This window comes from Mustelus asterias, unplaced genomic scaffold, assembly GCF_964213995.1.
Source record: "Mustelus asterias unplaced genomic scaffold, sMusAst1.hap1.1 HAP1_SCAFFOLD_130, whole genome shotgun sequence".
NCBI classification, from domain to species: domain Eukaryota; kingdom Metazoa; phylum Chordata; class Chondrichthyes; order Carcharhiniformes; family Triakidae; genus Mustelus; species Mustelus asterias.
The window spans coordinates 454,394-480,435 of NW_027590164.1; the positions used below are offsets into that span (position 1 = coordinate 454,394).

Below are 26,042 nucleotides of genomic sequence, written 5' to 3' on the forward strand. Positions count from 1 at the left end.
CATCAGGACCTCGCGGTCTGGTTTTTTTTGTCTGTTCCGTATTTTTTATACAATAACAGGATGTAGCTCAAAGGTTAGTTCGTTATTTAGTCAGCAACAGAATGATCTTTGTTAACCACAGGATAACTGCTGGGCACAGCCCTGTAGTCATGTACGCATTAACTTTCAAAGGTCACAGTCTTAATTTCACTCCAAAAATCACATCTCATTTATCTAAAATCCAATGAGCACAGATGCACCCCTCCTAAACTTTCCTCATAAAACAGACCCCTTCATGCCCGAAATCAGCGAGTGAACCTTGTCTGAATTGCTTCCAATGCAAGTATTTTCCATCTTAAGTAATCTTATGCCAGAAAACAGGAGGGGAGAATGTTATGTGGATTCAGGATTGACAAAGGATTGTTGGAGGTGACACAGTGGTTAGCACTTCTGTCTCATAGCGCCAGAGACCCGGTTCAATTCCAGCCTCGGGTAATTGTCTGTATGGAGTTTGCACATTCTCCCTCTGTCTGTGTGGGTTTCCTCTGGGTGCTCTCGTTTCCTCCCACACTCCAAAGAGTGGGTTGGTCGACCATGCTAAATTGTCCCTTTGTGTCCCAAGATGAGCGGGAAGGAAAAGATTAGTGATGTATGTACATCAGGTTACAGGGATAGGGCCTGAGTAAAGGAGCTCTGTTAGAAACTTGGTGCAGACTCGATGGGCTAAAAGGTCTCCTTCTGCACTGCAGAGATTCTGTGATTTTGGAATCTCCTTTTACAGATGGTTAGAAGAAGAGGATTTTTACAGCAATCTCAAACCCCCCAAAAAATGTGTGTTTCTTAATTTCAAGCCACAATTGACACATGACTCTTGTAATCTCCTTTTGCAGGGAGTTGGAACATTTGAAGATTGCAATTTTTCTCTGATTCCAGTGCTTCTGACATCTTTCCAGCCGCAGGTTTTAAATGAGAAAATAGTGAAATTGTTTCAGAGGTGAGTATTATTGAACATTTACCTATAATTTTGAATTTTCGTCCTGTGCTCTGTTATCTGTACTCTCGTTCCACGTCTCTGGGGCTGGTGTGACTCCGTTACTGTGGATCTGAATCCATGTCCATCCATTGCTTTGTTTCACCTCTGCCCTCCCTGATCACCTCTCTGTCATTGTCAGTTCAGAGAAGGATCTGCAGGCTGATAGCTGGGATGAAGGGATTGTTTTGTGAGGAAAGTTTGGGCCTGTATTGACTGGAGTTTAGAGGTGATCATAGTATTGACATCAGATTGTGAGGTAGTGATTAGTATAGATGAAGAGAGGATGTTTCCAATGTTGGGGATTCCAGAATTAGTCGGCAGATTGTCAAAATAAAGGGTCCCCCATTTCTGATGGCGAGGAGGAGAAATGTCTTCCCTCAGAGGGCCGTTAGTCTTTGCAATTCTCTTCCCCAGAGAGCAGTGGAGGCTGCATCATTAAATATACTCAAAATACAGAGAATTCTGATCGAAAAGGGAGTCAAGGGTGACAGGAAGAAAAGTGGAGTTAAGATCACAATCAGATCAGCCATGATCTTGATGGGGAGACGATGGCCTTGTGGTATTATTGCTGGACTATTAATTCAGAAACTCAGCTAATGTTCTGGGGACCCGGGTTTGAATCCTGCCATAGAATCATAGAAATCCTACAGTACAGAAGGAGGCCATTCAGCCCATCGAGTCTGCACCGACAACAATCCCACCCCACAGCAGCTGGTGGAATTTGAATTCAATTAAAAATATCTGGAATTAAGAAATTCCTGATGACCATGAAACCCTTTCGATTGTCGGAAAAACCTATCTGGTTCACGAATGTCCTTCAGGGAATGAAATCTGCCATCCTTAACTGGTCTGGCCTTCATGTGACTCCAAAGCCACAACAATGTGGTTGACTCTCAACTGCCCTCCAAGGGCTACTAGGGATGGGTAATAAATGCTGGCCAGCCAGCAACATCCATGTCCCATGAATGAATAAAAAAAATTCAATTGAACAGCTTGGTGGGCTGAATTTCTAACTATTTCTTATGATCTGTCAGGAACATGAAATGGTGAGTGTCGATCAGCATTAATTAGCACCTTCAGGAGAATTGGGTAGTTTATATTATAGAACTCATAGAAACCCTACAGTGCAGAAGGAGGCCATTCGGCCCATCGAGTCTGCACCGACCACAATCCCACCCAGGCCCTACCCCCACATATTTACCCGCTAATCCACGCATCTCAGAACTCTAAGGGGCAATTTTTAACCTGGCCAATCAACCTAACCCGCACATCTTTGGACTGTGGGAGGAAACCGGAGCACCCGGAGGAAACCCACGCAGACACGAGGAGAATGTGCAAACTCCACACAGACAGTGACCCGAGCCGGGAATCGAACCCGGGACCCTGGAGCTGTGAAGCAGCAGTGCTAACCACTGTGCTACCGTGCCGCCCCTAAAGTTTAAAGTTTAAAGTTTATTTATTAGTCTCAAGTAAGGCTTATATTAACACTGCAATTTCTCTTAAAGACATTGAGATCCTTTGCTCCCTCAGCTTGACACATTGATTTGTCTGGCTAAAAAGTCCCTTTCCTAATGTTCACAATTAAAGGTCTGGTTTCCTGAGGAGATGGCTGACATTTAAAAGAACAATAAATTAATATAGGACAGAGATATGCTTAGTGTTGTTACATTGTAGATTTGGTATATTATTTATGGTTCTGTAACAAAGTACATTTATTATTATTTCTCATCTTGTAATGTAACACTGAAGCTATGTTATATATTTCCACTCATCGAGTCATTACAGCGCAGAAGGAGTCCATTCAGTAACTCGAATCCATGCTGACTCTCTGTAGAACAATCCAGTCAGTCCCATTCCCTTTCTATATTCCCTTTCCCCTGCGAGTTTATTTCCTTCATGTGCCCATCTAATTTCTGAAATATATTAAAGGGGACAGTAAACTAATATCGGACAGAGACGTGTCTGATGTTGTTTTTAATTCATCCTTGGGACACGGGCATTGCCGGCTGGGCCAGCATTTATTGCCCATCCCTAATTGCCCCTTGAACTGAATGGCTCGCTGGGCCATTTCGGAGGATGGTTGAGAGTCAACCACATTGCTGTGGCTCTGGAGTCACATGTAGGCCAGACTGGGTAAGGACGGCAGATTTCCTTCCCTAAAGCACATTAATGAACCAAATGGGTTTTTCTGGTCAATCAACAATGATTTCATGGTCATCAGTAGATTCTTAGTTCTAGATTTTGTTTTTAAATTCAAATTCCACCATCTGCCGTGGCAGGATTCGAACCCGGGTCCCCAGAACATCAGCTGAGTTTCTGGATTAATAGTCTAGCGATAATACCACGAGGCTATCAGCTCCCCTGTTGTTATATGGTGCAGATTAGATATATTATTTATAGCTCTGTAATAAAATACACTTATTATATCTGGCTGTGTAATTTTGGACTGCAGCTATATTATATATTTCCAACAATCTCTTCCCTCAGAGAATTGTTAGTATCTAGATTTCTCTTCCAAAAGGGACCAGTGGAGGGATTGAATATACTCAAGGATGAGTTAGACAGTTTTTGAATGACAAGGGAGTCAATAATTATTGGGAACAGGCTGGAAAATGGAGAGAAAGCTCAGATGAGGTAGGATTTCTTCACTCAAGGACGTGGTGATGTTTTGGATTCTCTACCCCAGAGGACTATAGAGCCTCAGTCATCAAGAATTTTCAAGAGAGGGATTGATAGGTTTCTAGATATTGAAGATATCGATGGATGTGGGGGACAGTGTGGGGAAAATAATGCAGAGGTAGATCAACCAATAATCTCAATGAATGGTTGAGCAGACTCGATGGGCCGAATGCTGACTGCAGCTCCTATTTGTTCTGATTTCTGAGCTGGACAGGAAGCAGTGAGCATGGATCTGTCAATCAGCCTCAATCAGCACCTTCAGGAGAATTGGGAGGGTGAATATTAGATACAGCAGAGTGAGAATGGAGGGAGAGTGTGTGGGATGGAGATTCACAGCTTTTGGGGAATGAGAGAGGAAAGAATGTTCATTAGAATCATAGAATTGCTGCATCTTATCAACCGTCCCTGAGCTTTCACAATGAATCCCACTTCTGGGGACACCCTTATCTCTGACTTGTCTGTGCTGCTGGCAGTCTCACAAAGCAGCTGCCTGTGTGCTGATACGGGAGGCCCTGCTCGGCAAGGTTAATGCTCCATGACTGTGTCTTTAATGAATGCTCCATAGAAACTAGAAATGTAGATTTGAATTTCGATCGTATTCTGAATTGTGATGTTTTTTCTAAATTGACTTACAGGATATTAGACAAGGAGAAATCAGACACAAATCTCCAACATCACATCGAGATCTGACAGAGTGATTCAATTTCTTGGGACCTGAAGATTTGAATCTAGCAGGAGAAATGTTTGTTTGGCCTCTTGGCTTCAAAAGATTGTAAACATCGCTGTGACTAGAAATGCACTGAGATACACACACCCGAGTGAGAGTGTTCCAGTGCACTGAGTGTGGAAAGAGCTTTAACCAGTTACACAGCCTGAAAATACATCGCAGCATTCACAGCGGGGAGAGACTGTACCCGTGTTCTGTGTGAGATTTAACTGATTGTTTAACCTGGAGAGTCACAAGGACATCCGCACCATGGAGAAACCGTGGAAATGTGGGGACTGTGTAAAAGGATTCAGATATCCATCTGCACTGGAAACTCATCGACGCATTCACACCGGGGAGAGACCATTCAGCTGCCCTGTGTGTGGGAAGGGTTTCACTGTTTCATCGAACCTGCGCACACACCATCTCACTCACACCAATGAGAGACCGTTTAAATGCTCTGACTGTGGGAGCGGATTCAAAAGCTCTGGAGAACTGGTGTCCCACCAGCGCATTCACACTGAGGAGAGACCGTTCAGCTGCTCTCACTGCTCAAAGAGATTTAAAACGTCATCCAGTCTGTGGGAACATCAGCGAGTTCACACTGGGGAGAGACCATTCACCTGCTCTGTGTGTGGGAAGGGATTCACTCAGTCATTCCACCTGCTCAGACACAATCTCACTCACACCAATGAGAGACTCTTTAAATGCTCTGACTGTGGAAAAGGATTCAAAAGCTCTGGTGAACTGGTATCCCACCAGCGCACTCACACTGAGGAGAGACCGTTCAGCTGCTCTCACTGCTCAAAGCAGTTTAGAACATCATCCAACCTGCGGACACACCAGCGAGTTCACACCGGGGAAAGACCATTCACCTGCTCTGTGTGTGGGAAGGGATTCACTCATTCATCCAGCTTGCTGAAACACAAAGTCACTCACAGCAATGAGAGACCTTTTAAATGCTCTGACTGTGGGAGCGGATTCAAAACCTCTGGAGAACTGGGGTCCCACCAGCGCATTCACACTGAGGAGAGACCATTCACCTGCTCTCACTGCTCAAAGAGGTTTAGAACATCATTCAACCTCTGGAGACACCAGCGAGTTCACACTGGGGAGAGACCGTTCACCTGCTGTGTGTGTGGGAAGGGATTCAATCATTCATCGAACTTGCGCGCACACAATCTCACTCACACCAATGAAAGACCGTTTAAATGCTCTGACTGTGGGAGCGGATTCAAAAGCTCTCAGGAACTGATGATCCACCAGCGCATTCACACTGAGGAGAGACCGTTCAGCTGCTCTCACTGCACAAAGAGGTTTAGAACGTCATCCAACCTGCGGACACACCAGCGAGTTCACACTGGGGAGAGACCATTCCCTTGCTCTGTGTGTGGGAAGGGATTCACTCAGTCATCCAGCCTGAGGAACCACAAAGCCACTCACTCCAAGGAGAGCCCCTTTAAATGCTCTGCCTGAGAGGCCGGCTTCAGAAGCTCTCAGGAACTGATGATCCCCGAGCACATTCACACCGGGGAGAGGCCGTTCAGCTGCTCTCACTGTTCAAGGAGGTTTAGAATATCATCAACACTGCTGAAACACCAGTGAGTTCACACTGGGGAGAAACCATTCACCTGCTTGGTGTGTGCGAAAGGATTTACTCAGTTATCCAGCCTGCCCAGACACAACATCATCACACCCAGGAGAGACCCTTTAAATGTGGGCGTGGCTTCAAAAGCTCTCGGGAACTAATGTCCCACCAGTGAGTTCACACCAGGCAGAGGCTGGTCACCTGCTCTGACTGGGAAGGGATTCACTCAGTCAGCAAACTTGGTGAAACACCAGTGAGTTCACAAGTGATTACAGTTCTGGGATTATTCTTGTGAATCTTTCTTGCCCCTTCTCCAGTGCCTCTATTTCCTTTTTCTAAATGGAGATCACAAATAGAACGTGGAACAGTACAGCACAGGAACAGACCCTTCAGCCCACCATGTTTTTTGCATCCGTATTTACTAAGGAAACTGGCATGGAGTCTATGGAAATAAGGCAAACAAGTAGGGAGGTCATGGAACCTATACAGATTAAAGGGGAGGAGGTGCTTGCTGTCTTGAGGCAAATCAGAGTAGATATATCCCCAGGACCGGACAGGGTATTCCCTCGGACCTTGAAGGAGACTAGTGTTGAAATTGCAGGGGCCCTGGCAGATATATTTAAAATGTCGGTATCCACGGGTAAGGTGCCGGATGATTGGAGGATAGCTCATGTTGTTCCGTTGTTTAAAAAAGGCTCAAAAAGTAATGCAGAAAATTATAGGCTGGTAAGTTTGACGTCAGTAGTAGGTAAATTATTGGAAGGAGTACTAAGAGATAGGATCTACAAATATTTGGATAGACAGGGACTTATTAGGGAGAGTCAACATGGCTTTGTGCGTGGTAGGTCATGTTTAACCAATCTATTAGAGTTTTCTGAGGTTACCAGGAAAGCGGATGAAGGGAAGGCAGTGGTTGTGGTCTACATGGACTTCAGTAAGGCCTTTGACAAGGTCCCGCATGGGAGGTTAGTTAGGAAGGTTCAGTCGCTAGGTATACATGGAGAGGTAGTAAATTGGATCAGACATTGGCTCAATGGAAGAACACAGTAAGAGTTTTAACAACACCAGGTTAAAGTCCAACAGGTTTATTTGGTAGCAAATGCCATTAGCTTTCGGAGCGCTGTCCCTTCATCAGATGGTAAACCTCTCTGCACCCTCATCAAAGCCTCTGCATCCTTTCTGTAATGTGGCGACCAGAATTGAACGCAATATTCTAAGTGCGGCCCAAACAAAGTTTTATAAAGCTGCAACATGGCACGCTGACTCTTGTACTCAATAAAGGCAAGCATGCCATATGCCTTCTTTACCGACTAAATATTTGTGTGGCCAATTTCAGGGAGCTCTGGACTTGAACCCCAAGATCCCTCTGTACATTAACTGTCTACTTATCCTTAATATTTGATCGGACAAAACCGCACCGACCTCCTCAGAAGACAAACATGGGACACAGTGGACAGAGTACCCTTCGTTGTCCAGTACTTCCCCGGAGCGGAGAAGCTACGGCATCTCCTCCGGAGCCTTCAACATGTCATTGATGAAGACGAACATCTCGCCAAGGCTATCCCCACACCCCCACTTCTTGCCTTCAAACAACCGCACAACCTCAAACAGACCATTGTCCGCAGCAAACTACCCAGCCTTCAGGAGAACAGTGACCAAGACACCACACAACCCTGCCACAGCAACCTCTGCAAGACGTGCCGGATCATCGACACAGATGCCATCATCTCACGTGAGAACACCATCCACCAGGTACACGGTACATACTCTTGCAACTCGGCCAACGTTGTCTACCTGATACGCTGCAAGAAAGGATGTCCCGAGGCATGGTACATTGGGGAAACTATGCAGACGCTGCGACAACGGATGAATGAACACCGCTCGACAATCACCAGGCAAGACTGTTCTCTTCCTGTTGGGGAGCACTTCAGCAGTCACGGGCATTCGGCCTCTGATATTCGGGTAAGCGTTCTCCAAGGCGGCCTTCGCGACACACGACAGCGCAGTCGCTGAGCAGAAACTGATAGCCAAGTTCCGCACACACAAGGACGGCCTCAACCGGGATATTGGGTTCATGTCACACTATTTGTAACGCCCACAGTTGCGTGGACCTGCAGAGTTTCACTGGCTGTCTTGTCTGGAGACAATACACATCTTTTTAGCCTGTCTTGATGCTCTCCCCACTCCCATTGTTTTGTTTCTTAAAGACTTGATTAGTTGTAAGTATTCGCATTCCAACCATTATTCATGTAAATTGAGTCTGTGTCTTTATAAACTCTGTTTGTGAACAGAATTCCCACTCACCTGAAGAAGGGGCTTAGAGCTTCGAAAGCTTGTGTGGCTTTTGCTACCAAATAAACCTGTTGGACTTCTTACTGTGTTTACCCCAGTCCAACGCCGGCATCTCCACATCACGAAAGAGCTTTAACCAGTTACACAGCCTGAAAATACATCACAGCATTCACAGCAGGTAGAGGCTGCTACCGTGTTCTGTGTGTGGAAGAGGCTTCAACTGGAGAGTTACAGGGACACCCGCACCATGGAGAAACCTTGGAAATGTGGGGACTGTGGGAAGGGATTCAGATTCCCATCTCAGCTGGAAATTCATCGACGCAGTCATACCGGGGAGAGACCGTTCACCTGCTCCGTGTGTGGGAAGGGATTCACTCAGTCTTCCCACCTGCTGTGTCACAATCTAACTCACAGCAATGAGAGACCCTTTAAATGCTCTGACTGTGGGAGTGGCTGCAATAGCTCTGGAGAACTGGTGACCCACCAGCGCATTCACACTGAGGAGAGACCGTTCAGCTGCTCTCACTGCACAAAAAGGTTTAGACGGTTTTCTAACCTGCGGAGACACCAGCGAATTCACACTGGGGAGAGGCAGTTCAGTTGTTCCATGTGTGGAAAGGGATTCACCCAGTCATCCGACCTGCAGAGACACCAGCGAGTTCACACTGGGGAGAGGCCATTCACCTGTTCTGTGTGTGGGAAGGGATTCACTCAGTTACCCAGCTTGCAAAGACATAATCTCATGCACACCAATGAGAGACCGTTTAAATGCTCTGACTGTGGGAGCGGCTTCAGAAGCTCTCAGGAACTGATGATCCACCAGCGCATTCACACTGAGGAGAGACCGTTCAGCTGTTCTCACTGCTCAAAGAGATTTAAATGGTCATTCAGCCTGCAGGTCCACCAGTGGGTTCACACTGGAGAGAGACCACTCACCTGTTTGGTGTGTGGGAAGGGATTCACTCAGTCATCCACCCTGCTGCGACACCAGCGAGTTCACACTGGGGAGAAGCCGTTCACCTGCTCTGTGTGTGGGAAGGGATTCACTCAGTTCTCCCACCTATTGAGTCACAATCTCACTCACACCCAGGAGAGACCCTGTAAATGCTCTGACTGTGGGAGTGCCTTCAAAAGCTCTCGGGAACTGACCTCCCACCAGCGCATTCACACTGAGGACAGACCGTTCAGCTGTGCACACTGCTCAAAGAGGTTTAGAAGCTCATCCGACCTGCGGGTACACCAGCGAGTTCACTTTCTCGAGAGGCCATTCACCTGCTCTGACTGTGGGAAGGGATTCACTCAGTTATCCTACCTGCAGGCACACCAGCGAGTTCACCAGTGATGACAGGGATTGGATTCTGCTGTTAATCACATCCAAGAATGAACTTTGTTTATTCTGACAGTAGGTGAAGTGGAGGGTTGGAGGGTTTCTTTCTGCTGAACTGGCCGGTCTCACAACTTTGCTTCCAGTGGGCTGATGCTTTTTGAGCCTGGGAGAGCACATTTCCACTGAAATGATCCACAAAAGATCGGCGGCACGGTAGCGCAGTGGTTAGCACTGCTGCTTCACAGCTCCAGGGTCCCGGGTTCGATTCCCGGCTCGGGTCACTGTCTGTGTGGAGTTTGCACGTTCTTCTCGTGTCTGCGTGGGTTTCCTCCGGGTGCTCCGGTTTCCTCCCACAGTCCAAAGATGTGCGGGTTAGGTTGATTGGCCAGGTTAAAAATTGCCCCTTAGAATCCTAAAATGCGTAGGTTAGAGGGATTAGCGGGTAAATATGTGGAGGTAGGGCCTGAGTGGGATTGTGGTCGGTGCAGACTCGATGGGCCAAATGGCCTCCTTCTGCACTGTAGGGTTTCTATGATTTCTATGAAAAGCTGATGGAGGACACTAATTTTATCCTGGATAGCAAATAGTGTTTTTTCTACCGCTACAGATAGATCTAAAATAAATGCAGAAAGAACTGGAAAAACACAGCAGGTTTCGCAGCATCTGTGGAGAGAGAAACAGAGTTAATGTTTCACGTCCAATGTAACTCTCCTTCAGAACTAAAGAGAGGGAGAAATGTGATGGGTTTGATGCTGGTGAGAAAGGGGGGAGGGTCAGGTAGAACAAAAGGGAACATCAGGGATTGATTAGAGGACGGGTGAGATTAAAAGACAAAAATGTCCTGGAACAAAAGGCAAAGGGAGAGGTAATGGTTGTTGGAAAGAAACAAAGCATTGGTCCAGAGTAAGTGTGAATGGCAGAATAAAGGACAGCTCTGTCTGGAAGCAAAAAAACATGAAAACAAGATGCAGACTGACTCAGCAAATAAAAACAAATTAAAACATAGGAGAGAGTTCAGGGTGTGAAGTTGTTGAACTCAATGTTGAGTCCAGAAGGCTGTAAAATGCCTCATCGGAAGATGAGGGGCTGTTTGTCCAGCTTGTGTTGGGCTTCTCTGGAATATTGCAGCAGGCCGAGGACAGAAATGTGAGTGTGAGAGCAAGGTGGTGAATTCTAATGGCAAGCGGAAGGTCAGGGTCATGCTTGTGGACTGAGCGGAGGTGTTCCACAAAGAGGGCAGGGAACAGGCTACAGATTAATTAAAGAGAAACCATTTGGGTTCAGAACATTGTGAACATCCTTTTACTCTGGTTGTCTTTAATCCTCAAGTCATTTTCTGTTTGTTTTTAACCATGTTCTGTTTCATTAATAAACTTTTATCAATAAAAATATTTGATTGTTCTGGACTTTTCCTGCTGAGATTGATGCACTTTAGGGAAAGTGGGTGAGAGGAGTTGGCAGGCTCTTTAACAGAAAGTGAATCCCTCTCAGGTAATTGGCAAAGGAGCCAGAGGAGGAGATGAGATTTTATTTTGTTTGACACAGCGAGTTGTTCTGATCTGCCTGAAAGCAGATTCAATAGAATCTTCCCAAAGGGAAAAGACTTGAAAGGGAAGAATTTGCAGGGCTGTGGGGAAAGAGCAGAGTAAGAGTTTTAACAACACCAGGTTAAAGTCCAACAGGTTTATTTGGTAGCAAATGCCATTAGCTTTCAGAGCGCTGCTCCTTCGTCAGATGGAATGGATATCTGCTCTCAAACAGGGCACACAGAGACACGAACTCAAGTTACAGAATGCTGATCAGAATGTGAATCTTTACAGCTAATCAAGTCTTAAAGATACAGACAAGGTGAGTGGAGAGAGCATTAAGCACAGGTTAAAGAAATGTGTATTGTCTCCAGACAGGACAGCCAGTGAGATTCTGTAGGTCCAGGCAAGCTGTGGGGGGTTACCGATAGTGTGACATGACCCAAGATCCCGGTTGAGGCCGTCCTCATGTGTGCGGAACTTGGCTATCAGTTTCTGCTCAGCAGAAGTCTTCCAGTCTTATTTCATAATTCTCAGGAATTTGTGACCAACATTCCACATCGGAGCAGAAGTCGGCCATTTGGCCCTTTGAGTCTGCTCCACCGTTTATTTACATCATGGCTGATCTGTTTGTGTTGAGTTCCACATTCCCGTTCTACACCCGATACTTTTGATTCCCTGATCCAACAAGAATTGGTATAAAGGCAAAATTCTGCTGTTGCTGGAATCTGAAACAGAAACAGAAAATGCTGGACAATCTCAGCAAGTCTGACAGCATCTGTAGAGAGAGAATAGAGACAACATTTCAAGTCAGGATGACCCTTTTTCAGAGCTGAAGACAAAGAAAATCAGACAAATTTATCCTGTGAGGGTCAAGAATTGGGAAGCAATCCATTAAACCTCCTCTGAACCACGTTCAATGCATTTGTATCATTTCTTAAATAGGAGACAAAGCTGCACCGAGTGTTCAAGATGCAGTCTCAGCAACGCCCTGCATAACTGAAGCATGATGTGGAGATGCCGGCGTTGGACTGGGGTAAACACAGTAAGAAGTCTCACAACACCAGGTTAAAGTCCAACAGGTGTATTTGGTAGCACAAGACACTAGCTTTCGGAGCGCTGCCCCTTCGTCAGGTGAGTGGGAGTTCTGTTCACAAACAGGGCATATAAAGACACAAACTCAATTTACAAAATAATGGTTGGAATGCGAGTCTTGACAGGTAATCAAGTCTTAAAGGTACAGACAATGTGAGTGGAGAGAGAGTTAAGCACAGGTTAAAGAGATGTGTATTGTCTCCAGACAGGACAGTTAGTGAGATTTTGCAAGCCCAGGCAAGTCATGGGGGTTACAGAAAGTGTGATATGAACCCAAGATCCCGGTTGAGGCCGTCCTCATGTGTGGAACTTGGCTATCAGTCTCTGCTCAGCGACTCTGCGTTGTCGTGTGTCGCAAAGGCCGCCTTGGAGAACGCTTACCCGAAGATCAGAGGCTGAATACCCATGACTGCTGAAGTGTTCCCCAAATGTTCACACCAGGCAAGAGTGTTCTCTTCCTGTTGGGGAACACTTCAGTGGTCACAGGCATTTGGCCTCTGATCTTCGGGTAAGCATTCTCCAAGGCGGCCTTCACGACACAACAACGCAGAGTCGCTGAGCAGAGACTGATAGCCAAGTTCCACACATGAGGACAGCCTCAACTGGGATCTTGGGTTCATATCACACTATCTGTAACCCCCATGACTTGCCTGGACTCGCATTCCAACCATTATTTTGTAAATTGAGTTTGTGTCTTTATATGCCCTGTTTGTGAACAGAATTCCCACTCACCTGATGAAGGAGCAACGCTTCAAAAGCTAGTGGCTTGTGCTACCAAATAAACCTGCTGGACTTTAACCTGGTGTTGTGAGACTTCTTACTGTAACTGAAGCATAATATCTTTACTTCCATGTTCAATTTCTCTCATAATAAAGGATAGCATTCCATTTGTAAGAACTTTGATTTATTTGAATGAAGGTTTATGAGGGTTCTCTTGTTTGCAATAACCTCCCTAATCGTAAATCACAACAGGTTCCAGCGACTTAACCATATGGCAAGAAATAATGCTTTAAATGGTGAAATCAGAAAGTTTGTTAACCATTAAAAATGTAACAAGTCAGAGAGATGAAAAGCAAAGTGTCGATTAACAATTATTACAGAAACCTTAACTTTAACAATTGAACAGACTTCTCTCCATCCCTCTCAGACCAGGACATGAAGTGACGGCTCCGAAAACGTGGATAACTTGTAAAACCAACAGCTCTCAACGTCTCTCTGTAAACATCTCTCCCTCCACCTCTCTCTACCAAATTGGCTTCTCAAGATCACTTTTTTATACTTTAAAAATGTCAAAAGACCATCTTAGCCAATTCCCATAAATCTTCAATTATAAACTAAAATAGACACGAGTTTTCGGGCAATTTAAAAACAAATCAACTGTCTGTTGAAAGGGTTAACTTTTCTACAGAACCTAAAGGGGTGGGGAGTGAGCAGAAAAAACTTGACACTTTACACAAGTTTAAAAAACTTGACACTTTACACAAGTTTAAAAAACTTCCCTAACAAAACAAACTTGATTTTAAACTTCACCCATTAATTTTTTTTGTTATATTCATCAACCTAATTATTTTAATTTGATCAGTTATTGTTAGGGATGGGTAACTTGTGTTCTTTATAAACTGGTTCACTCATTTTGTTAATTCGACATGGGCTCGGAGAATCAGTACCCAGACTTTATCATCCTTATCCTTTTTCTCCTTTTGCCACTGCTCCCTCTGTTTTGCGGGAGGGTCGTGGGGATTCCAATCAGACCAAATCAAATTATCATAAAAGTAAAATACTGCGGATGCTGGAATCTGAAACGAAAACAGAAAATGCTGGAAGATCTCAGCAGGTCTGGCAGCATCTTTGGAGAGAGAATAGAGCCAATGTTTTGAGTCTGGATGAGCTTCTTACAAAGTGTCATCCAGAATCAAAACATTGTTTCTATTCTCTAATCATTTCATCTATAAGCTTCTTGTTCTTAGTTTCCAAATGGCAGGTAAGAGACCTGTCCGGTCCCCACTCGAGCTCTGATTTTTCACTGGCCATGCTTGGATAGGATTATAACTGTTAGAATCTACTCTCAGAGGTCTGCTTTTTAATCCAGTGTTACCTGGGAGTCGACCATCACGTCACCAAATATCGGGTCACAAGTCCCTCACAGTTCTTATCACAAATTGATGATAGGTTAAGCAATGGTTCAGAACGCTTTTTAACTTCTTAACCAACTACCTTCCACTGTTTGTTGATTGGTCAGACCCCCTTTTTACAGATTCAGGAATCTCAGCCGCTGAACACCAGCTGGTCCTGGAATAAGTTTAATTCTAATTCATTGTGAATAAATATTCTCACCAGGTCCTCTGTTGGGGCCCTGCTAAGCAGCTTTAATGGTCCGTGATTGCAGAAACTGAGCAGTCACAGGAATGTGGTCAAGATAGTCCAGTCCCATAATGCCTCACATTCAATCTGCAGTCCTTCAATTATAACAGAATATGTGGCTGTATGTAGCTGCCTCGGCCATGGTCAACCCCAACACTGCCTTCCTGAACTGCTACAATGCCTGAGGTGTAGGTACACCCACAGTGCTGTTAGGGAGGGATTTCCTGCTACACATTCCAGACTTTCACTGGACTGTAGATGGATACCAGATTGATATATTCCATTCAACCACACCCAAGATGAGTTATTCCAATTCCTTTATTGTCCAGGACAATATATTAACAATATCTTTAAAACAGAAATTAAACATTCCCATTTGATTTCAGGTATTAACAAATTCTGTTAGTTTGTTCTTTATTGTCAATGTCAGGCTGGGGTTGTTCTCCTTGGAGCAAAGGAGGTTGAGGGGAGATTTGATAGAGGTGGACAAGATTCTGACAGGTTTAGATAAGGTGGACAAAGAAAAGCTGTTCCCATTAGCTGATGGGACAAGGACGAGGGGATTTATGGTTTTGGGCCAGAGATACAGGAGGGATGTGAGGAAGAATATTTTGATGCAGCGAATGGTAATGACCTGGAACTCGCTGCCTACGAAGGAGGAGGAAATGGAGACAATAAACAATTACAAAGGAAATTGGATGGGCATCTGGGGGAGTTTCAAACAGAAATGCTGACTAAATATCTCTGAATTTCCGAACACCCTGTCACTCTGTGATCCTTGTGAAATTTAAAACAAGGTATACGCAACAAGACTCAAAGAACATCAGCTCACTGGAGGCAAAGTTGTGAGACCGGCCAGTCCAGCAGAAAGAAACCCTCCGACCCTCCCCATTGACTAACTGTGAGAATGAACAAAATGCAGTCCCGGATGTAATTGAGAGCAGAAACAATAACAGCAGAATCCAACCCCTGTGAACTTGTTGGTGCCTCAGCAGCTGTGATGAAATTCTGAACACTTTTTATACACTGAGCAGGTGGACAGTTTCTCCCCAGTGTAACTTCACTGATGTCTCAGCAGGTGGGATAACTGAGTGAATTCCTTCCCACACTGAGAGCAGGTGAATGGTCTCTCTCCATGTGAATTCGCTGGTGTCTCTGCAGGTTGGATAACTGACTGAAACCCTTCCCACACTGAGAGCAGGTAAATGGCCTCTCCTCAGTGTGAATTCGCTGGTGTCTCTGCAGGTGGGATGACTGAGTGAATCTCTTCCCACACTGAGAGCAGGTGAACGGCCTCTCTCCAGTGTGAATTTGCTGGTGTTTCTGCTGGGTGGATAACTGACTGAAACCCTTCCCACACTGAGAGCAGGTAAATGGTCTCTCCCCAGTGTGAACTCGCTGGTGTCTCCGCAGGTCGGATGACCGAGTGAATCTCTTCCCACACTGAGAGCAGGTGAACAGACTCTCCCCAGTGTGAACTCGCTGATGTGTCCGCAAGTCGGATGACCGAGTGAATCTCCTCCCACACTGAGAGCAGGCGAATGGCCTCTCCCCGGTGTGAACGTGCTCATGTGTCCGCAGGTCGGATGACCGAGTGAATCTCTTCCCACAACGAGAGCAGATGAATGGCCTCTCCCCAGTGTGAACTCGCTGGTGTGTCTGCAGGTTGGAAAACTGACTGAACCCCTTCCCACACTGAGAGCAGATAAACAGCCTCTCCCCAGTGTGAATTCGCTGGTGTCTCTGCAAAGTGGATAACACAGTGAATCCCTTTCCACACTGAGAGCAGGTGAACGGTCTCTCTCCGGTGTGAACTCGCTTGTGTGACTGCAGGCTGGGCAGCAGAGCGAATCCCTCCCCACACTGAGAGCAGATGAATGGCCTCTCCCCAGTGTGGCTGCGCCGATGAGCATCCAGCAGAGAGGGGGCTCTGTATCTCTTCCCACAGTCCGCACATTTCCATGGTTTCTCCATGGTGCAGGTGTCCTTGCCTCTCCCTTGGGTGGCCAATCAGTTGACGCCTTGTCCACACACGGAACACGGGTACAGTCTCTCCCTGCTGTGAATGGTGTGATATTTATTCAGCCTGTGTAACTGGTTAAAGCTCTTTAGTCAGTGCACTGGAACACTCTCACTCGGGTGTGGCAGGGTGTTGCTGCTTTTCCACTCACTGATGGCCGAAGTCTTTTCAAATCCAAGTGGAAGCTTCAATCTGAAGCTCAGTGGCCAACTTCCGCATTGAGACGTCACAATGGAGCGCTGCATCAATCAGCCAATAGGAATTACGCGACTCCGCAGTGACGTGTCGGGGTTCCATGGCGCAGGCCCGGTTCGCGGACCCGGGAGCCCCGCCCCCACCCATTGTTCCCCTCCCCCCTACACCTTCTCCAGCCACGGTTTCCAGGCAACCGGCTGACGGGCTCCGGCCAGAACGAGAAGCCGCTCGGTGATCTCCCCCTCCCCCCCTCTCTCTACGGCGGCTGCTGCTCCAAAAAGAGATCGAGAGCGACCGCTGGCGGCAGCCGCACTGCGCCTGCTCCGGACAGCTGGGCTCTCTGCGCCTGCTCCCGACAGCTCGGCTCAGCAGCGCTTTCTGCGCCTGCTCCGGACAGCTCGGCTCAGCAGCGCTCTCTGCGCCTGCGCGCTGGGCTGCCAGCTGAGGGAGTGGGGGAGGAGACTTTGCAAAATCTCTTCCCATCATTTTCTTCCAAGTCCCGCAGTTTGATTTGAAACAGAACAGCTTCTGTTTGTAGCTTCACCACAGACTCAAACTTCACACACAGACTCAAACTTCACCACAGACTCAAACTTCACCACAGACTCAAACTTCACACACAGACTCAAACTTCACACACAGACTCAAACTTCACCACAGACTCAAACTTCACCACAGACTCAAACTTCACCACAGACTCAAACTTCACACACAGACTCCAACTTCACCACAGACTCAAACTTCACACACAGACTCCAACTTCACACACAGACTCAAACTTCACCACAGACTCAAACTTCACCACAGACTCAAACTTCACCACGGACTCAAACTTCACCACAGACTCAAACTTCACCACAGACTCAAACTTCACACACAGACTCAAACATCACACACAGACTCAAACTTCACCACAGACTCAAACTTCACACACAGACTCAAACTTCATCCTCTGGACAACATCTGTGAGGAAAACACTTTCTCCCCCTGGGAAATGCAGAGACAGAGAAATTCTCTGGAACTGGAATTAGAGACAAATATACTGAGGGGGAAATGTTTGTGATTTTGTGGAACCTGTTTTTATTGTCTGGGCTTTTTAAAGTGTAATTTATCTTGTCTATTCAAATACTGTTTCTTAATGCATGATTCAGTGATGTTAATTTTAGATTAATTTTTAAAGTAAAATTTTTTAAAAATGAAACATTGTCTTTGTTTATTCGATTGGGATTTGTGGGAATTTGTTTATTATAAGGTGACCATGAGGATCGTAACAACATTGATATGTCTGGTGTTGTTATATGGTGCATATGATGTAGAGATGTCGGTGTTGGACTGGGGTGGGCACAGTAAGAAGTCTCACAACACCTGGTTAAAATCCAACGGGTTTATTTGGAATTACGAGCTTTCAGAGCGCTGCTCCTTCTCACCTGATGAAGGGGCAGTGCTCTGAAAGCTTGTGATTCCAAATAAACCTGTTGGACTTTAACCTGGTGTTGTGAGACTTCTTACTATATGGTGCATAATGGGTATGTTATTTATGGATTTGTATTACAGTTGATTTTGTTTAATTCCAGAATAGTATTGTAACTACTCTGTATATTTTCCAGTCAAAGAGTCATCAGAGCACAAGATAAATCAATTCAGCAACTTGAGTCCATGCCAAGTCTCTGTCGGGGAATCCACTCAGTGCCATTTTTCCTCGATATCCCTGTTCCCCAGCACGTTTAATTCCTTCAAGTGCCCGACCAATTTTATTTTGAAATCACTGGTCGTCTCCACTTCCATCACTCTCATCGTCAGTGAGTTCCAGAACATGATTGCTTGCTCCCCAAGTCAAGTTCTTCCGCACCCATCTGTATCTCTAATCATGTAATAAGAGTTCTGAATATTGCTTACATTTTTAGTACACTAAATATGCGAATTTTTTATATGCTAATTTTTTATATGCTTAGACACAAGCCTGTGTGAAGATTTCAGGAATATGTGTCCTGTACATGAAACAGTCAGCACGGATCTGTCGATTAGGATGAATCAGCACCCTCAGGACAATGTCTATTTCAGGTCCAGCAAAGTGAGAATGGAGGGAGAGTGTTTGAGTTGGAGATTTACAAATTTTCAAGAATGAGAGGAAAGAATGTTCCACAGAAACTAGAATTGTCTGTTCTGAGTTTTTATCCTGGACTGACAGCAATGATTTTTGTGAATTTCTTTCACAGGCTATTAGAAGGGGAGAATTTACAGACACAAATCTCAACAAACATGACGTTAGGATCTGACAGTCACCCAATTATTCAGGATCTGAATACCATCGGCATTTGAAACTAGAATGGAAAATGTTTGTCTGTTCCTTCAAACTGATTAAACATCAGTGTGACTGGAAAATCACTGAGACACAGACACTCGAGTGAGAGTATTCCAGTGAACTGACTGTGGAAAGAGCTTTAACCAGTTACACAGCCTGGAAAAGATCGAAGGATTCACAGTGAGGAGAGAGACCATGTATGTGTTAACTGTGGGGTCAAACCTTCATCTGAACCTGGAGATGTACAAAGACACTCAGACCATGGAAATGTCGGGACTGTGGGAAGGGATTCAATTGTCCCTCGAAGCTGGAAACCCTTCGATGCAGCCACACTGTGGAGATACCGTTCACCTGCTCTGAGTTTGGAAGGGGATTTCGTGATTCATCCACCCTGAGGAATCACCAGCAACTTCACATCAGGGAGAGGCCATTCACCTGCTCTGAGTGTGGGAAGAAATTCAGCGATTCGTCTGCCCTGCTGACACACCAGCGGGTTCACAATGGGGAGAGACCATTCACCTGTTGTGTGTGTGGAAAGGGATTCACTCAGTCATCTACCCTGCAGAACCACCAGCGATTTCACACGGGTGAGGGACTGTTCCCCTGCTCAGAGCGTGGGCAGGGATTCACTCACTCATCCCTCCCGCTGACAAACCAACACATTCACACTGGGCCGAGGCCATTCATCTGCTCCGAGTGTGGGAAGGGATTCACTCAATTATCTAGTCTGCTGAGACACAAACGATTACACACTGGGGAAAGGCCATTCATCTGATGTGTGTGTGGGAAGTGACTCAGTCAATCATCCAGTCTGCTGGAATACTGAGGCACCTCCCCCAATAAGGAACCTGTTCAATGCTCTGACTGTGGGAGCTGCTTTAAAACCTGAGCCTACCTGAGGGTCGACCAGCGCATTCACACTGAGGAGACCCCGTTCAGGCACTCTCACTGTGCAAAGAGGTTTAGAACATCATCTGACCTACTGAAACATCAGGGAATTCACACTGGGGAGAGACCCTGATAATTCCCACTCACTTTCAGCGATTTCTCATAAAACCTACCAGATTGGAAGCTTCTGCCTGAAATTTTATTTTCCCTCAGTTTCCAAACTGAGACCATTCACCTGCTCAGTGTGTGGGAAAGGATTCACTTGTTCACCCAAGCTGCTGAGACACCATGGCAGTCACACCCATTAGTGACCTTTCCGGTGCTCTGACTGTGGCTGTTAATTATATCAATAGAGGTTAAGTTTATTCAGATGGAGGGCACTGATTAGATAGTTATAATGAGCGGGTATAAAGTGGGACTCACTAACATAACTTGGAGTCAGAGTTGAACCTGTAATGTTTGATTCTGTGAACAAATCTATACCAAATAAAGATTGACTCCACCCCAAGGCTGTCAGGATGGTAACAGAAAATGCTTGTCCAATGGTGAAGGTTGGAAACTAAAAGAAAGTATATTTCAGACGGAAGCTTCCAATCCCAGCAGCTTTTGTGAGAAATGACTGAAAGGCAGTGGGAATTGTCAGGGTCTGATTACCTGCTGATGCTCTCGGAGTCTGAACCATACAACCAGTGGAAGCATGAAGTGGCGATGTGGACACGGGTTACATCCCGATCAAGGAGGAAATAAGATCTGGCCTTGGCACTGTCACTTCCTAACACAAGGAAAATCAACAACAAAGCATTTTCTGATCAGCCAAACTGCAAGTTGATACCTGCACTGGCACGGATGATTCATGTAAAGAATTCACTTCAGGTGGTTGGAGGGTAGAATCCCTGTCAATTGGTCTATGGGAGAAAGCCCTAATTCCCCTCTGTGCCGGGCGATCGCCCTCCTGCTTTAAAGGGATACAATTAGTTCCATTTTCAGTCATCAATTATCTGATTGTTCCATGAAAAGAATTGCTCGAAGCAACAAATTATTGGAGATACCAGAAGAGGGTTTCTTCATGTGTAACATTTGGACTGAAGAAGAAAAAAACATCTTTTTCTTCGATTTGTTTTGAAACACTGTTTGTGTGAATTTTTGCGATCCCGGTCAGGACTGTTAACGTTTGCAGAGAAATTCGAACACCCAGTGATTAACTGAAAGAATTACATCACAAGATTCCACATTTTTAAACAAAAACAAACTTTACTGAATATTTAAATAAAATTTAAAAAGACAACACTACAAATTGAATACTACAGCCAATAAAGATTTATGATATAAACCTAGTTCTATTTTTTTACCTCACCCCAAGAGTTTCTTTATACTTATTGATATCTTGAAGGTTCATTCACTTCTGTTCCTCGGACCATCCCAAAGGTATGTCAAAGCTCTCCACAATTCACTTTAATTCTCCCCAGTACTCCAGATATTCTCCAAGCTCCAAGAGTTAATGGGAATCCATCCATTATCTTTTCACTAAACAAGCCTCCAATTTTCCTTTAAGCTCTCAAACTGTGGACTCCTCAGTCCAAACATGGGCTTCATTGCATTCTTGCTGAGGGAGTTAAATGTTGGAAACACCCCTGGTTTCTAATGGTCCTCCAGGCTTCTAGTCCCACAGCTGGTTCACAGCTCCTGGTCCCACAACTGGTGGCTTCCAAGCTAACTGCAGACTGTCCGCTGGAACCAGGTCATTGATTGGAAAGGACTCAAAAGGTTACGGGGAAAAGGCAGGAGAATGGGATTGAGATTTATCAGCCATGATCGAATGGCACAGCAGATTTGATGGGCTGAATAGCCTAATTCTGCTCCTATATCTTATGGTCTAATTCTAACCAAGGCTCCACCCTGAATCACATATCCCCATGGTAACAGAGACCAGGTGGAATATCTGACAGATATTTAGCTTCAAAACTAAACCCTTTTTCCCTGAGGTCTGCATGAAGAATTCACCGAACAAAAACAGTACAATAATTGTCAGACCCAATGTCTCCAGCTAAAAGTTCCAGCTGACCTTTTACAGGTCTTACCTCTGGAGTTTTGACTTCTTAAACCAACATGGGCCATGCTTTGTGACTGCGAATTCCCTGAGGGTGTTTTCATCAGATTCTCAATCCAAGTTTTCCATTTTTTAAAAGCAATTCTTGAAACTAATTCTTATTTCTAAAACATAGGAATTATGAAATTAGATTTTTGGAACAAAAACAGGAAAAAATGGAAACGTATCACCTTCATAATATCCCATTTAGAATATTACAATATACAACATGCTGTATATCTTAACAACAGCCATGATCTTATTGAATGGTGGAGCAGGCTCGAAGGGCCAAATGGCCTCCTCCTGTTCCTAAGTCCACTGATTTCCTATGTTGATCTATCTTATAACCTGCAATAGACATAATAATCCCTCCATTGTCCACTTCACATTCACAAGTCCAGCTTGATAACAGCACACTGCTGGGTTCCATGTCCAGGAATTCAGTCAACTGAAGATGGAAATTACTGCTTGCAGTCTTTTCTGAAAGTTTTCTTTTTACAATAATTATAGTCCAAAGTTCCTCCTGCAAAAAGAGAGTCTTCATTGCTGTTCATTTGTGAATTTTCAAGTTCTATTTTGAAAACAGTCTGTTCAGAGTTCACATTTTGAAATTTATTTTCTTCCATGTTTGTAGTTCCTCCATTGTTTAAATCCAGAGAGAATATTCCACTCAATTCCACATTGAAACCGACTTCTTCTTGCTCAGTTATAGCTGATTCCTTTATTGTCCAGGACAATATATTCACAATATCTTTAAAACAGAAATTAAACATTCCCATTTGATTTCAGACAGTAACATATTCTGTTAGTTTGTTCTTTATTGTCAATGTCAGGCTGGGGTTGTTCTCCTTGGAGCAAAGGAGATTGAGGGGAGATTTGATAGAGGTGGACAAGATTCTGACAGGTTTAGATAAGGTGGACAAAGAAAAGCTGTTCCCATTAGCTGAAGGGACAAGGACGAGGGGGGACACAGATTACTTGTTTTGGGTCAGAGATGCAAGGGGGGGAGGGGAGAGTGGGGGGGAGATGTAAGGAAGAATATTCTGATGCAGCAAATGGTAATGACCTGGAACTCCCTGCCTACGAGGGTGGAGGAAGTGGAGACAATAAACAATTACAAAGGAAATTGGATGGGCATTTGGGATGTTCCAGACAGAACGAAGAACAAAGAAAATTTTGTTTTCTTTAAACAAAAAAAACAAAACAAAACAAAAAAAAACAAAGAAAATCCATCAAGACATCATTTGATTGAGTGTGGCAGAAAGGGACCTACACAGGGTTGGAATCGGTGGGAGTTGGGGGGGGGGGGAACTCTCCGCCGGTTGGGGATATACCAGGTACAGACGAGGATGGCTGTGGTTGTTCGAGGTCAGTCATCACTACATGGGTCACTGCAGGGTTCATCTAAAACTCTGCTGGCCATGTTTAAACTCACATTAAGTGTTATTCCACTATCACCCTTGTGCACGATGATCCACCCAGTAAGGCAACAACTTAATATTAAAATTCTCATCCTTGGTTTCAAATCACTCCATGACCTTGCCTGTCCCAATATCTATAATCTCCTATAAGCCCCACAACCCTCAATATATTACACTGCTCTAATTCTGGTCTTTAGTTTGTCCCTGACCTTGCTTCACCATTGCAAGCTCTACCTTCAGTTGCTTAGGCTCCAACCTCTGGAATACCATCCCTACACGTCTCCAACTCTCCACCTCGCTTTACTCCTTTAACACACCCCTTAAAATCGACCACTTTGACCAAACGTTTGGTCATCTAACCTAGGATCTTCTTTGTGGCTCAATATCATACTTTATTTTACAATGCTCCTTGGATGTTTTATTACTTTAAGGCGCTATATAAATATATTTTGTTGTTCCTCATGTCTCCTGGGCCTAATCATTTTCAGCTGCTTCATTAATTACCGTCTCCCCACCGTAGGGTGGGAAACGGGGATGTTCACTGATGATTGCAGTGTATATGACCATTCACAACTCTGAATACTGAAGCTGCCTGCATGCAGCGCAGGACCAGGACAACATTGTCAATTCATACTGATACCACATAATATACCACAGTAGTGTGGCGACCAGAATTGAACACTAGATTCCAAGTGCGGTCTAACAAAGGTTCAATAAAGCTGCAACATGACGTGCCAATTTTTAAACTCAATGCCCCGGCCGATGAAGGCAAGCATGCCGTATGCCTTCTTGATTATCTTCTCCATCTCATTGCCACTTTCAATGACCTGTGTACCTGTACACCCAGATCCCTCTGCCTATCAATACTCTGAAGGGTTCTGCAATTTACTGTCTATTTCCCATCTGTATTAGACCTTCCAAAATGCATTACCTCACATTTGTCCGGATTAAACTTCATCTGCCATCTCTCCGCCCAAGTCTCCAACTGATCTATATCCTGCTGTATCCTCTGCCGGTCCCCATCGCTATCCGCAATTCCACCAACCTTTGTGTCGTCCACAAACTTACCAATCAAACCAGTTACATTTTCCTCCAAATCATTTATATATATTACAAACAGCAAAAGTCCCAGCACTGATCCCTGAGGAATGTCACTTGTCACAGCCCTCCATTCAGAAATGTACCTTTGCACTGCCAACCTCTGTTTTCTTCTGACTAAATACCTCTAAACTTCCTAACACCCTGTCACTCTGTGATCCTTGTGACATTTGAAACCAGGTATTCACAAAAAGACTCAAAGAGCATCAGCCCACTGGAGGCTGAGACCGGCCAGTCCAGCACAAAGAAACCCTCTGACCCTCCCCATTGACCAACTGTGAGAATGAACAAAATGCAGTCCTGGATGTAATTGAGAGCAGAAACAATAACAGCAGAATCCAACCCCTGGAATCACTCGTGAACTTGCTGGTGTCTCAGCAGGTGGGATGAAACTCTGAATCCCTTCCCACACTGAGAGCAGGTGAACGGCCTCTCCCCAGTGTGAACTCGCTGGTGTGCCCGCAGGTTGGATAACCGAGTGAATCCCTTCCCACACTGAGAGCAGGTGAATGGCCTCTCCCCAGTGTGAACTCGCTGGTGTGTCCGCAGGGTGGATAACCGAGTGAATCCCTTCCCACATTGAGAGCAGGTGAATGGTTTCTCCCCAGTGTGAACTCGCTGGTGTGCCCGCAGGTTGGATGACTGAGTGAATCCCTTCCCACACTGAGAGCAGGTGAACGGCCTCTCCCTAGTGTGAACTCGCTGGTGTGTCAGCAGGCTGGATGACCGCGTGAATCCCTCCACACACTGAGAGCAGATGAATGGCCTCTCCCCAGTGTGAACTTGCTGGTGAGCCCGCAGCTCGGATGACCGAGTGAATCCCTTCCCACACTGAGAGCAGGTGAACGGTCTCTCCCCAGTGTGAACTCGCTGGTGTATCCGCAGATCAGATGACCGAGTGAATCTCTTCCCACACTGAGAGCAGGTGAATGGTTTCTCCCCGGTGTGAACTCGCTGGTGTTTCTGCAGGCTGGATAACTGAGTGAATCCCTCCCCACACTGTGAGCAGGTGAACGGCCTCTCCCCAGTGTGAACTCGCTCGTGTGTCACCAGACTGTATGACCGAGTGAATCCCTTCCCACACTGAGAGCAGGTGAATAGCCTCTCCCCAGTGTGAACTCGCTGGTGTGTCCGCAGCTCAGATAACTGAATGAATCCCTTCCCACACTGAGAGCAGGTGAACGGACTCTCTCCAGTGTGAATTCGCTGGTGTCTCTGCAGGTGGGATGACTGAGTGAATCCCTTCCCACACTGAGAGCAGGTGAATGGCCTCTCCCCAGTGTGAACTTGCTGGTGTATCCGTAAGCTGGATAACTGATTAAATCCCTTCTCACACTGACAGCAGATGAACAGCCTCTCCCCAGTGTGGCTGCGCCGATGAGCTTCCAGCAGGGATGGGTATCTGTATCTCTTCCCACAGTCCACACATTTCCATGGTTTCTCCAT

At 45.4% G+C, this 26,042-nt stretch overlaps 1 protein-coding gene across 1 annotated transcript; it reads right to left on the minus strand.

Annotated features, from left to right (window-relative positions):
- Positions 1-255: 255 nt before the first annotated feature.
- Positions 256-26,042, minus strand: LOC144484867 (uncharacterized). The gene is made up of 3 exons (XM_078203229.1): positions 24,960-26,042; positions 15,797-16,515; positions 256-343 (listed from the first exon to the last, which is right to left on the minus strand). Exons 1-3 carry the CDS (start codon positions 26,040-26,042, stop codon positions 256-258), a joined length of 1,890 nt encoding a protein of 629 aa, XP_078059355.1.